We start from the raw sequence: 13608 nt of genomic DNA on the forward strand, positions 1-13608 counted from the left end.
GGCTATGTCATGAGCTTTTCTATGTAAGTGTATTAAATACTGTATTTGCATACTAAATCGAAACTAGATTACCTTCAGAATATCCTAAATACTTGGTACTTTCACATCAGGAAGAAATGAATCTAAACTTAGTACTACTAGCCCTTTGTGTAAGAAAGCCAAGCGTAAGAGCCTAGAGAAACAGGTAGGTAAGGAATAAAACTGGCTGCTAACTGCAGCTCATGTAGTAACAGCATAACTGCAATTTCTGTCTGTATCTAAGTGCCCTTTTCCCTCCTAGTCCTATTTCAGTGACCTGATAATTTACTCTGATTCAAGTTTTCTTGCAATGGTTTTGCACCCTGGGAGCTCCTATTTTATTTCTACTGAAGAAGTCACTGTACATAAATCAGTTTAACGTCTCAGTTCAGAAGATACAATAACACCTGTGAACTGATACCTGTTAAATAGCTAATTCTGGCTAAAGACACTGTTTAGACTAATGAAGCATGAAGATATTCATACACTTAATCTGCCAGTGTTACTACTATTTTTAATCTATATAAAGAGATTGTGTGTTGCTCTGTCTTCGCAAGGATCCACGTTTTCTTTGGGTTTGTTTTAGTAGGTTTCCATGTGTCTGAGACAAAATACTGAAGTTATATCAGAGCTTGGATAGTGTTTTCATATCAACCAATAGCCATGTTTTCAAAAGGACTTGGGGAAAAAATTAAAACAATGTTTAGATACCTTAAACACTTTGACAAAGATCTGGCACTTTGGATATGAACGTCTGTTGACTTAGGAGGTTAATTCAGGTTGGTGCTCAAAAATTGAAAATTTTATGTCACATCTCATGTACTTATGAGTTGTGAGGTTTTAATAATTTTGTAGATGAAAAATACCATCTGGATTCCATTAAATGTAGTCATATTTTACTACTTAGTGATCCTTAGCTGATCCTATAACTTTTTTTATTTCCCAAGATTTAAATATTTGTTTTATAGCCTGAACTGGCACTCACTACAGTGACTAGACATGCCCCATTTTATAGGATCATCCTTTCTTTAAAATGAGGATCCAGTTTTTCTAACAAATGAAATACGGTTAATGACTTACCCTGTGTTTTGGCTTTGAGGTAAATATTTCAGAATACTCCTTTTTTCGTGATGCAGCAGGCCAGCGCATGCAAATTTCAGTTTACCTAAGTGGTGCTAAATACTTTGGGGTATTAGCCCTCTTTTTGTTCTAACACAGCAGCAATAGGTGAGTTAAGGCTCAGAGGTGCTCCAGTAAGTCATCCAGAGGGGAGTAAAAACCTTCTGGAGATACACTGATGCCTGTTGCTCACTGGTCTCTGTAGTTACTGGTGATGATGATCAGAGCTTTCTGTGTTTTCTAATACTAACTGGAGATAAATGCACAACAGGAGACTAAACTTGTAATAAATAAAGCTGAAGTGGTGAACAGAGGACTAGTTGAGCAAAACCAGGTATATTTGCTATGCTGGTAATTAAAACAAGCAAATGCTGGTAGAACTTACCTCTATTACGAACAAATTCCTAGTGGTATTGGAGCAAATGTTGTGTTTGGTGGGGGTTTTTTTGGTGTTGCATAGTAAATGTTATATTTATTACTACTCAGGCAATGACTGCTTTTATAGTTGCAACATGCCTTACAGCAAAAATTGTATCATGTGACAGACCATTTTTGCTAATTTAGAAGCTGATTGATAAATTGAATGTAATTTTTTAAAAACTTGCAGTTGCTCTTAATTGAGATCTGAATAGGTTTCCTTTCAGACACTGAATTACTTTCTGAACGGAAATGATGGAATAAAGTGCTTCACTTTCCACCATTGGTTTGGCTTTTCTGCTAAGGTCCAGACCTTATGAGTAACTTGTAACATTGCTGTAAAGCTTGGTGATGAATGTTTAAATGCTAGTTTCAGTTTAATAAAACGATAATTGAGCCTTAGTCAGCACAGATAAATGAAAGTGCTGGCTGACCTTTCTCTGCTGTGTGTTAATCTCCTCCTAAACTAGTAGAACTCAGCATTTCTGCTGCAATGGACTGTATATCTTTGTGGATGCTTCCTGTGGCAGGGGTGGAGGAGTAGATCCTCCACTATTGATCTGTATGTTCTGAAAGCTTCAGCTTTATGCTGCCTGCAGTAGTTTCATTGCTGCTTTTGGAACTGTTGGATGTTTCAACCCAAGCATTAGGCAGGGCTCTACCTAGCAAATCTTTTCCTGTTCACTCAAAACTGTTTGCTCGCTTGTTCTGGTGATCTAAAGATTACCTGAGGTATCCTGGCTGCAGATGGGGGCCCTGTGAATCTGTTCTTTACCTTTGCACTACAGTTAACTGTTTGCAGATAAGGAGACTCGGAAATGCTGCATTCAGTTCCTGGGCAGCACTTTGGGTACCTCTGTTTTAAACACGTGTGGTTTTTCTGTAATCTTGTCTATTTCTGAATCTGTTCTGCTTCTGCTGCATTTTGAAGAGTGTGAGAACTGAACATATTACTCCAAGTGAAGGGGTGCCTCTGTGTGTGTGTATATATATATTTAATGATAAGACTAAAGCTAAATTGGCACTGGTGAGGCCGCACCTTGAGCACTGTGTTCAGTTTGGGGCCCCTCAGTACAAGAAGGACATTGAGGTGCTGGAGCGTGTCCAGAGAAGGGCAACAAAGCTGGTGAAGGGTCTGGAGAACAAGGCTGATGAGGAGCAGTTGAGGGAGCTGGAGTTGTTGAGCCTGGAGAAGAGAAGGCTGAGGGGAGACCTGATTGCTCTCTACAGCTACCTCAAAGGCAGTTGTGGTGAAGTGGGGGTTGGTCTCTTCTCCCAGGTCACTGGCAATAGAACAAGAGGAAACGGCTTCAAGCTGCATCGGGGAGGTTTAGATTGGGTATTAGGAAGAATTTCTTTACTGAAAGAGTGGTCAGACATTGGAACAGGCTGCCCAGAGAGGTGGTGGAGTTGGCATCCCTGGAGGTATTTAAAAGAAGTGTAGACACGGCACTTCAGGGCATGGTTTAAGAGACACAGTAGTGTTCGAATGACAGTTGGACTTGATGATACTAGAGGTCTTTTCCAACCTAAATGATTCTATTCTATTCTAAATATTCTACCCATTCTGTACGTATCTTGACAAACCATATGAATAGTTTAATGTGTCTTGACCATGTGTGTTCAATGCACAGGTATATATTCAGGAATGATGTACAAATGGTGCTGAATTGTTTCTTCTTTGCATCCCTCCATCCTGAATGTCTCTTCTCCCTGGGCAGATAAATTAGAAATCAGATGTATACCTGAATATTTCAGCTTTCTTCCACTGTATGTTACTTTGCTTTTGTCAACGTCGTCCTATTGTAATTGGGGGAATTAATTCAAGATAATTGGTAGATGAAATGGTCTTTAATTTTTTGCAAAAATGAAACCATTTCAGATAGTATCAAAAGTGAACAACGTTTGTGGACTAGGCTTTTCCGTGGCATTACCAGCAAGTTGTGGAGTTCAGCTGCCAGAAATCAGCTTTTCTTGATTTCTTAATGGCTTTAGTATGAAATGTGTTTAAAGCTGAAGTCTTTGAAACAAACTGAAGTGTATTATGCATTCCAAGTAGTATACAAACAATACTGTGTATTTTAGTAATTACTTAGACTTTATTAGGTAAATATTGTATTGTTTCACCAGCTATGAGGCTAATAAATAATATTCGTAAATCCTTTCTGAACTGAAGAAGTTGCCATTATTTTGCAGTAACACAAGGGGTTCAATCAGCAGTCATGTAAAAAGTCATCGTGAACTTTGAAAGTTATTTATTTACACTCAGGATGGTTTATTAAACTAGGATAGCATTTAAAGAAATAGTAACTGTAACAGGTATTGAGCATGGCTTTTTATATTAAATTTTTATTGTATCTTCAGTTTCATTTGACTATAAACTCTTGTTACAGGAACTGTGGAAATGAAGAGTGTGGCAGACAAAATTTCAGAGGAGAGTGTTGCTAAACTGCAAGAGAAAACTGAACCAGGACTTGCAGTTAAACAGAAAGGTAGGGACAATAAAAACTTGACTGCCTTGGAAAGTCTAACTTGAGTGCTTCAGGGTCGAACTTGAATCCATGCAGCTAAATTATTTAAGGAGGGGGGTTTACGCTTAATGCAACTGCTGCCTTGTTTTTTAATCACATCTTGTGATCAATGTCCTGGTTTGAAAAATGTATGTTCCCTGATAAAACAGTTACCCTTATTTTCTTTCCTTGCTCTAACACAAGTTTTCACAGAGACCAGAGCTTACAGTGTCCCAAGGTAAATGCAGGGCTGCTGCGCCTGAATCCCTTGGTGACTTGTTCTATGTAAGAACTGAATCAATGCACGTTGCCTTTTTGTACAAGTATTTGCGAGTCTCACTTAGCGTTTGCATTTTACCGGATTTTAGAGGAAAATTCCATCTCTGCATTCTTATTTCTCCATTTTTTTTCCAAGTTGTATATAGCTCCCAAGACATATGTTGTTAATGAGGTATTTGTATCCAGCTACGGTATATGTGGAGCCATAGAAGCAAAATGTAGGAGGGATAACTGTGATTTAAGCAAAAAGCTGCGTTTTTGTTTTCTCCAGATCCAGATGCCTGACCTAGTTAGGAGAGTTGATACCATATATGTGGGAGGTCAAAGGCTGTTTCCCAGTCCGTGTGTGGCCTTCAGGGCCTCATAGCTGTGTCAGTCTAATGAAACGTAGATGGTTGGCCAAGACATTTTTGTGACCTTACACAACTGGGAGAGCTTCCACGCTAATTCCTTTTATTACTTTTAATCTTTTGGAGCTGTCTTGTCTATTGGAATGTATCTGTTATTCCATAACTTTATATTCCTCTATTTCTTATTTGAAGGTATGTAAGAGGAGTACCCCCAGGTTCATTATTGATTTGGATTGGATTCTCAGGTGGTATAAGAACCAAATACTGTATTGACTGTTCTTTACTTTCAGCTTTATTCAATAAGATAGTGTAACATAGAAGCACGTTAGTGAACCTTAGTTTTCTGTAAGTTCTCATAGAGATGAAATTGTCATCCACACATTTAATAGCTTTCACAGTTGGAATATGATATCGGTTATGAGAGTCGATAAGAACAGTCATTGCAGATAGCTAAGTTGGATGCTATTTGGCAGTAATCACAAATCAGTGATCACATGACCCTTCTTGCTGTGTTCTTGTGTCTTTAACTACAAATGAAAGTTATGAAGGTTTACAAAGGAAGAATTATTTATATGATTTCAGAAACATTGCTCAGTGGCTGAAATAAGCTTATTTTCCTGGATCTTTAGCAGTTCTATTTCTTCATTCTGCTTCAGTCTTATATTCTGTTTCTGAGCATTGAGGCCCTGAAGCTTTCCATTATGGTGTGGGTGTTTTTTGGTTTTGTTTTTTTTTCCCTTTATAAATGAGCATTTGTCAGCATCAGCAGTCATTCTCCCTTGGTGTCCTCCCTTAGGAACCTTCACTGGCTAGTTTATGGTAGCCTCTTAAATAAGAAGTATATGTTTAAAGCTTTCTGGCAGAAGAGTGTTTTGGCCCATCTGAGCTATTCGCTCATATACCCCTGAAGTTACTTAAGTTCCACTTCCTTTAGACATATGCACATAAATGCACCCACTGTGGCAAGAAGGGAGGAACAGTTGCACTTCATGGTCACTCAATAAAGTGTAGGCCTGCATGAGGCTTTTTCAGAAGCTGGTGGTGATTTAAGATTTTTCTGAACCTTGTTAAATTCTAAAATGAGCTTTTTGGGGAGTTTCAGTGGTGCTGTTTGTCTTCTCACAGTTTTGGTAATTATATTGACAAACACTTCATTAGGAGGAGCAATTCCAGGCTCCTTTCTGAAGTTCATCTCAAAATAACCTTAAGATGTCACTCATGCAGTTGAGCCGTTGCAGCCACCCATCCACAGAGAACTGGCGTATATGTAAAATATGAACGTCCTTTCTACTAGCTTGGCAGAGGGGCTGCGAGGGCAGTGTCTTAAACCAAGTTGTGCTGATCCAGTTCTTCACGCAGTGTGTGAATGCATGGGCGAACAAGAGGGAATGGGCGGTATGAAGGCAGGGGTGCTTATCTGGTGGCAGTGCCAGTTTACAGTAGCGGAAGGGTTTAGGAAACTACTGAAACTCTGCTTAGTTTGTCACTGCATCCTGGAAATCACAGTCCTTGCAAGATGCGTAGGCACTGTCTTGTTTGCTTATGTAGCTGGTCTGTGACACTGTTTGGTTGGTTAATTGTGCATTAGATTTATACTCCAGCTAACTCCAGTGGAATTAGATGGAAACTGGGTGTTGAAACTTCTTGAAAATCACAGTCGCTGTCCTTCCACAACTTCAAACCCGTCTTTGGAGTAGGTTAGTCAGAAGAGCTAAAGATAGTTCTTCCACAAGGTTTTCAAGGGTTTGGGGGGTACTTGGGACTACTGTAAGTATTACACTCTGTGAACTGCTGCAGAATTTCCTCTGGAACTTTAGTTCTGGACTGTGTAAACTTACTTTGAGGGGTGAGCAGTCCCTGGGCTTTCCTAATTCAAAGTAGATTGGCATGGCTTTGCCTCTCAAATCTGTTGTACAGATTTATACAATTCACTTTTTACACATCTCATTTAACTTTCAGGACTGTCTACTCAGTCTATCAAGACAAACGTTTTGCTCCTCCAATGTCTTTTGACTTTTAAAAAAATGTTTCATTTCTGATGAATATGTTCTGCTTAGTGACCAGGACATTGCTGTGTTTAGCCGAAAAGTGTGAGTTTGTTGGAAACACTCCCTAATGTGTTTGTCCCTATTCTTCCAGTCCTGACAGTAGTTCCCAAGGCAGAAGCTGGCTGTAGTTGTTGTGTGCTTCATGCCTAACTTGGTCAGATTATTAATAAAGAACTTATGTAACTTACCTGAAAAAAATCACTGTATTTGTTATTTTCAGGTGAATTGCCAGCAACTCAGGAACATTATAGTGACAAAAGACTAGCAACGAACATACCACTGTTAGTAAAAACTTCTAATAGAAAAAACAGTACTTTTAATAAATAAAGCACTTTGATAATGTAGTGCTTTTTTTCCCTTTTATCCTATGTATTAAAGAATTTTTAAACTGTAACAAAACATAATTTAGTTGTGTTTGAATGCTTTAGGTAGAATTTATCCAAGTAGTTTCTATGTAAAGGAATACCAAAAAGTCATCTATGAAAGTACTCGGTGCTTTGGGTTAAGTGTTTAAAAGAAAAAAAAAAAAAACAAAAAACAAAAACCAAACCACCAGAAATTAATAGGTTATGAGCAATTCACAAGTTCTACCTTGAAAATAAGCAGAACCTGTGGGGAACTTTATGCAATACATTACAGGTAATTATTGCAACAACCAGATTAATAAAACATAACCTTTTCTATTTTATTAATGTCAGTGCATGACTTTGTCTCCCTCCTACTATTACTTGTTGCGTTTGTGGCTTCCCTTCACGTTAGAAGGGAAAGTGATCCACAAAACCTTTCCTCAGATAACTGGATAATTGGGCCAGTAATAGACTGGAATCTGGAAATCTGGTATATAGGAGGTCCCTGAAGCATCTCTTAGTTTGCTCTGTGCAGGTGTCACAGCATTGTGCTGTGATACCATCCGCTGGCACTGTGGGGCTGGGATGAACCAGGGAAGTGAGATTTTAAGAGATGCTCATTTTTCACGTAGAGTAAATGAATGCCTGCAGGACTCCTTGCAACTGCTGACTTTCTATCTTGTGAGCAGCTGTTATGTCAGCATGATGCATGTCAGGATGTAGCGAGAGCAAGAAATCAGCTGAGACTTTGACTGTGGCTGATAGCTGCTCCAAAAGCTAAATTCCTTTAGCAGTCTGCGCTCCTTGCTTGACGGTAGCTGTTTCTTTGAAAACAAAAGTAGAGATTCTTGCAGGTGTTGTTTTCTGGGAGCTGGGTGTATGTAGAGGCAAGGGAGGACTGTAAATGCTTCCCACAAACCTGCAGAAATGTGCTGTACCAAAAGGTCAGTGATGGCTTTCCAGTATGACAAGTAAAGCTGTACTATTAACAGACTGAATGTAACACACAAAAAAGTAAAAATCCTGGACGCGCTCACACATCTCTTCAAGCCTGCTGCTATAAAGGCTGCCAAAGAGTTCTTTGTTGGGTCTGACTTACCCAGCGTACCCACGGTCACCAGGGGGCTGTCTCAGCTCCTCTGATTGTGTGAACAGGCTCTGAGCAGAATCTTTGCGCAAAATCTAGTATTTTATTAAGGAGCAGACCTCTGCTTTTTTATTACTCTGTACTTTTGGGATCCCCATCATGTGGGAAAAAGCCTTTTGCTGTGTGGAAGGGGAATTTTGAAATCCTGTTAGGCAAGGATGCTAAGTTAGGTACCCAGGGAAGTGCAGGAAGCTCGTGATACAGCCAGCAAAAGAGCACAACTTTCTGACTTGGGCCTGGCTTAGTCTTAACATAGGGACCGCTCAAGCTTGTGTGCTAACGACTGTAGGACTGGATGATGCATGGTGGTTGTTCCAGTAAGACTGAGGGAAAGCTTAACGTAGCACTTATGGTTAAGTGTATTTACGTATAGAATCCTAGAATCATTTAGGTAGGAAAAGATCTTTAAGATCATTGAGGCCAACTGTTAATCTAGAACTGCCAAGTCTACCCACATCCCTAAGCACCACATGTGCGCATCTTTTAAAATACCTCCAGAGATGGTGACTCAACCACTTCCCTGGGCGGCCTGTTCCCATGCTTGACAACCCTCTTGGTGAAGAAATGTTTCCAAATATCTAGTCTAAGCCTCCCCTGGTGCAACGTGAGGCCATTTCCTCTTGTCCTATCGCTTGTTATCTGGGAGAAGAGACCAACACCCACCTCACTAGAACCTCCTTTCAGGTAGTTGTAGAGAGCGATAAGGTCTCCCCTGAACTGCCTTTTTTCCAGGCTAAACAACCCCAGCTCCCTCAGCTACTCCTCATAAGCCTTGTTCTCTTGTATCTTCCTCATGTTCTCCAGTAGACTATATGTAGAATTAACACACTGTATAAAAATAATTTTTTTCTCTTCAAAATATAGTATATGTTCTATTCAGTAGTTTTAAATGAGAAGGTCCTACCCATGAAACGACTGTTCAGAGAATATGCACAAACACATTAGGAAAGTGGAACGCAGTAGACTCTGGGAAAAACAAACTTGCATTATTTTGCCTAAGTTTGGGTTTATAAAAGCCCAGCTGCTTTGGCCTCCTTCTTTCATTGGTGCCATTCTTGGTGATTTCAGAGCAGAGGAACACTGAACTGGACAGTGGTGTTAGAGGAGTCCTTTCTGTGCATGGCATTACATGGAAGAAATATTTAATGACAGATCATTCATCTGAGTAAGCTTTCTAGATGGAATCCAAGAACATCCAAGAATTCTTTTTATCTACCAAAGTTACCTGTAGGAAATGATAAAGCAGAACGTGGTGAATGACATCCGTAATCCTGCGCAGTTAGATTTTCAAGGCAAAGATGTCATTCACCTTGTTCTCTGCCATTATAGAGAATGGTCTAACCTGAGTTTGGCAGGTGTCAGTTCATGCCATTAACTAAACTGGACTGGTCAGAGTAACTTGGTAGGAAACCTATCAACGGGGAAGGAGCCATTAAACTAGTTCTGTCCGATTTAAATTGCAAATAGTCAATCCTATGGAAAGCATAACCATCGTGGGATTACAGAAGAAGCCTCATCCTCAAGTCATAGAATCCTTGATGTTGAAAGGGACAGACAGATGGAGGTCAACCCCCTGCTCAAATCTGGGTCAACTAAGAATACCAGTAGAGGAAAATAAAAAGTTATGGTGAACAAAAGAAAGGTTTAAAAAAACCTCAGTGTAGAGAATATAGGGTTTTTAATACATCTTTCTCTCTTATGATTCTGTATAATGAGCAACTTAAAATACTGCAGATGTTACCATGCAACTGTGGAAGAATTGAGTGAGATTTTCGCAGATGAGGGAATTTCACAATATTAAGAAACAAATGAAAAATAAAGTTTAAATGTTTTTTCAGTGTCCCTTTTGAATTGTGAATGCTCAGAACTTGTGAACTTCCAGTTTTTACACATCTAACTTTTATATAAGCTTACAGAATTTTATTTCTAATTTTAAGTTTGTCATGTGATGTATTTCATGAGCACACATTCAAGTATAGTGTTGATAAGATTCAAAATACTGTTGTAAGATTTGCGCTGCCAGCTAAGCCAAAATTGTATGTTTGTTTCGTTTAATAGAAGGAGAGGCAGAGCACATGGCTCCTGAAAAGCCTGCAGTATCTGAAAATGGTGAAGTACCTAATGATCTTCCACCTCGGCCCATCGAAAGGTTAGTTTCTATCCTTTATTCTGTTTGAATCAAACTATGATGTGTCTGGTGATAACACAGTCCATTTGAAAGCAGCAAGAAAACTTCGAGCGGTGTGTTTCTGCTAGTGGTACCAAATAATAAGTATTATCCCATGTATGGTTCCGTTTATTCACTTTCATGTCCTCCTTTTAAGAAAACTTTAACATTGTGAAGTGTTTTGGACTTAGTTTCTTAATCCATAAAGTGCTTCAATGTAGTGTTCTTAAAATTAGGGCCGCCTGGAGAAGAACATTGCATTATATATGTGACTTTCGTACGTATGGTGTTACGGATAAGATGAACTTGCCTTTCAAATCCCAGTTCACTTTTTTTTTTTGCCCAGCAAAGGCTTGCGTAATTGCATCACTTGTGAAAATATTTTTTTTCTACACGTTTACATTGCAATGTGTATTGTTAATGCTAAATTTGTTGTTAACAGTAAATAGCTGTGTTGAACACAGGTTATTTTTTAATGAGCCAAATCAAGATGTGGTTTTACACAATCATAGTTTTTTTGGTTTAGGACACATTTTCTAGATTTTCCTAGACCCCTACTAGGATAGCAAGTCTTGTGATATTAGGTTATACCCTGGGGGTGTTTTCAGTGTTGTTGTGCATGGACTAATTTAGTCAGCTCATGTGTGTGTACATGTCTGTTCCTTTGGAGGGCATGTGAGACTTCCTTTTATAGTATAAATGAAAAAGCCTCTTTGTTACCGCAGACGCATTCCCCGTCCTAGCAGTGCAAGACCAGCACCACCCCGAGTGAAACGTCAAGAAAGCACAGAGGCCTTACTTCCAGAAAGGTAAGGAATTTGGGAGATGCAGAGCAGAAGTTTTTAGCTTTTGTGCCACAGTATTCTCAGATCTTCTGTGCCTCAGCTGCTGCTCAACAGCTTTAGGATGGATCATCCCAGTGCTCGTTGATTCAGACTGGAAAATTCAGGCCTGCTTTATTTGTTTTATTGTTTCTGCAAATCCAGCACATTATCTAAAAGTTATGGTTGGTAGTCACAAATGGAAGTTCAAAAATATAATTTAATTTTTTTGCCTTTGGGAACTCTGAAACAGATAACCCTAGAACGTTAATCTAGACTGCCGCTAGAAGAGATGTGTAAAACATGCAGTGAATATCCCATGTTCAGAAAAGCCTGAAACAGCCATTTGAAACTACAGACAGAATGGCTTACTTGATCTCTGATAAGTGTCAGTCACTGAAATAGTGTGTTTAGAAGGAAAATATACGTCCTTTTATGAGAGAAGGAGGGCTCACTGTTTGTGGAGTTGGGCAGTGAATAGAAATGACAGAATTTTCTGTTCTTTAGATGGTGCTGCTTTATTTGATGGGAGGAAGGGAGGAAGCTTGTCTCTTCTATTCTGGATAGATCTCAGTAGGCTTGGACAGATCTTAATAGGTTTTCATTTTTCATTGTGTCTCTTTCAGGAGTGGTAGTGGTAAAACAGTCTCAAATGTGATCGTAGACCAGCAGATTTCTGATGATGATGATGACCAGTTTGTGGTGGAGGCAGCACTGCCACTGCCAGAAATGCCAGAGATGGAAATGGTCTGTTCATGTTGTAAATTATAGAACCTTTTTCCATAACTTACTTGTTTAAGTAGCTTCTAGCTGAATATTTTTGAATAGTTGTATATTATAACAATGCCAGCTTATTGCAACTAAAGCTCTCTTCCTGCATGTGTAGGAGCCAGATGTGGAGCTGGTTGAGGATGAAAAGCATGGTATGTTTGCTTTTACATATATTTATGTATATGTAGAATAAAACCATGGGTTTAAACCAAATGCTGAACACTTAAAATGCTGAATAAAGCAGGAAAATACCTCCTGAGGGTAGGAGCTTGCAACTTTTGCAAGAAAAACAGAAATTATTTATCAAATGCAGTCTTGTTTAGTTGAGCAGCTGGATTTGCAACTGATAAGTACAGATTTTCTATACATCTTTAATGTCAGCAGTATTTACAATTCTGCATAAAAGTCATAAATTTAATGCTTCTTTGAATGTCAGGTACAGCTTGTCAGATCTGAGATCTGAGATGGTATTGGCTGTTCAAGGCATGTTATTGAAAATTGATGGACTGGTTCTTAACAACATTTATGCTTACTCGTGACCTCAGATCTCTGATCCTCCATTATGGTTAAATTGGGTGTGATTTAGGCAGATATACTTATCTGCATCCAAAAATTCCTAGCAAAGGAAAATACATATCTGTCTACATACCTGTAATGTGCAGTTCTTGAATTCTTCCAAAAGAGGGGTGCCAAGGAACAGCCTTTTTGTTAATACACCTCAAGGATATGGTTCTGTGCCAAAAGTCGTTCAATAAATGATACTGATGATACAGGTTGATTTAGAGGACACTGGAGAAAATAGATCAAATAACACACACATTGTATCTCAGTAAGTAAAATACATAATAGAATGTGTTCATGGTGCTCTAGAAGTTGTTTACATTGAAAACAATTGTCAACAATTTTTCAACAGGTGGGCTTGTAAAAAGAATCCTAGAAACAAAGAAAGATTATGAAGCATCACAGAAATCATCAAAGATGTCAGAGAGGGTAAGATGGTAATGGCCTTCAAAGAACTGTGAATATTAAATATTGTAACTCTGACCCTTTTCTCTGCCTTAAATATGTTTTTGCCATTTATGATCAAGCCTTCCTACCTGATGTGTGTTGTTCTGCTTTTTTTCCTCTATCAGTCTGTCAGATATTGTTACCTTCTCTGTGTAGTGCTCTCTCGTTCTCACCTTCAATTTTCGTCGTTCTTCAGTATTTCAATACAATTTTTCAGGGAGCCTTCTTTAGCCTATTTTTTTGTTTTCCAAAACAATGGCTGCTGGTTTCAGCCTTGCCCTCGATGTAGTAGGGCACACTGCGTTTGTACAGCTGCACCATTATTGTTTCAATCTTAGCTGTCCCCTGGGCATTTGACGAACAGTATCCTATTGCCCAGCAATCATTATAATTGTCTAAAAAAATGGGATCTCTGATGCATTTGACCATATAAAGTATTTTCATATCACCAAATGTTTCTGTAATAACATCCTAGCATATCCCGGCATTCAGGTCTGAATCTATGAAGGGATTTGATTTGATTTGTTGGGTTGGGTTTTTTTTGTTTGTTTTCTTCCACAATCAGTAGCTGGGAAAAGGGAAAGTGTTGTTTTTTGTTGCTGAGTG

General features: G+C 38.9%; 1 protein-coding gene across 4 annotated transcripts in view; it reads left to right on the forward strand.

The window, feature by feature from the left end:
• Positions 1–13608, forward strand: part of TRAF3IP1 (TRAF3 interacting protein 1) — a 46135-nt gene that overhangs the window by 19064 nt on the left and 13463 nt on the right. For 3 of the 4 annotated variants that reach the window (XM_064452190.1, XM_064452187.1, XM_064452188.1), the window contains 6 exons: positions 3948–4046; positions 10294–10384; positions 11128–11211; positions 11850–11970; positions 12110–12146; positions 12908–12984. In XM_064452190.1, the coding sequence (XP_064308260.1) occupies positions 3948–4046; positions 10294–10384; positions 11128–11211; positions 11850–11970; positions 12110–12146; positions 12908–12984 (509 nt within the window). Of the gene's footprint in view, positions 1–3947; positions 4047–10293; positions 10385–11127; positions 11212–11849; positions 11971–12109; positions 12147–12907; positions 12993–13608 lie in introns of all 4 variants that reach the window. The other variant, XM_064452189.1, reaches the window with a different exon arrangement.

The sequence above is a fragment of the Phalacrocorax carbo genome, chromosome 5 (assembly GCF_963921805.1).
Source record: "Phalacrocorax carbo chromosome 5, bPhaCar2.1, whole genome shotgun sequence".
Lineage (NCBI taxonomy): Eukaryota > Metazoa > Chordata > Aves > Suliformes > Phalacrocoracidae > Phalacrocorax > Phalacrocorax carbo.